The sequence below is a fragment of the Penaeus monodon genome, chromosome 32 (genome assembly GCF_015228065.2).
Source record: "Penaeus monodon isolate SGIC_2016 chromosome 32, NSTDA_Pmon_1, whole genome shotgun sequence".
NCBI lineage: Eukaryota > Metazoa > Arthropoda > Malacostraca > Decapoda > Penaeidae > Penaeus > Penaeus monodon.
In genome coordinates, this window is record NC_051417.1 from 34,806,578 (window position 1) to 34,806,882 (window position 305).

At 55.7% G+C, this 305-nt stretch overlaps 1 protein-coding gene across 1 annotated transcript in view; it reads left to right on the forward strand.

Annotated features, from left to right (window-relative positions):
- LOC119593648 (A disintegrin and metalloproteinase with thrombospondin motifs adt-1-like) overlaps positions 1-305 on the forward strand; it is an 88,803-nt gene that overhangs the window by 20,391 nt on the left and 68,107 nt on the right. Inside the window, exon 4 of the mRNA XM_037942600.1 lies at positions 93-285. Coding sequence (XP_037798528.1) covers positions 93-285 — 193 coding nt within the window. The remainder of the gene's footprint in view (positions 1-92; positions 286-305) is intronic.

Here is a 305-nt window from a genome sequence, read left to right on the forward strand (position 1 = left end):
ACCGATAATATGCAATACTATAAAACCACTCTCCACCTCCCACTTGATCAAAACCACTAACTACCATCTCTCCCCCCCTCCCCCCACCGCAGGCAATACCAGCTGACCCTGAAACCAAGTACCTGGCTGGTGTCTCCAGGAGCGACTTTGTCCAAGCTAGGTCACGGCGGTCGGAAAGCCCATGTGTTGCCTCTCGTTTCTCGCCCATGTCTGTTCCTCGCTCATGACCAGCCTCACGACAGCGGCCCGGTGGGAACGCTGTCACTCTGCCACAGTGATGGACCGGTGAGTGACGTCATCTTCTA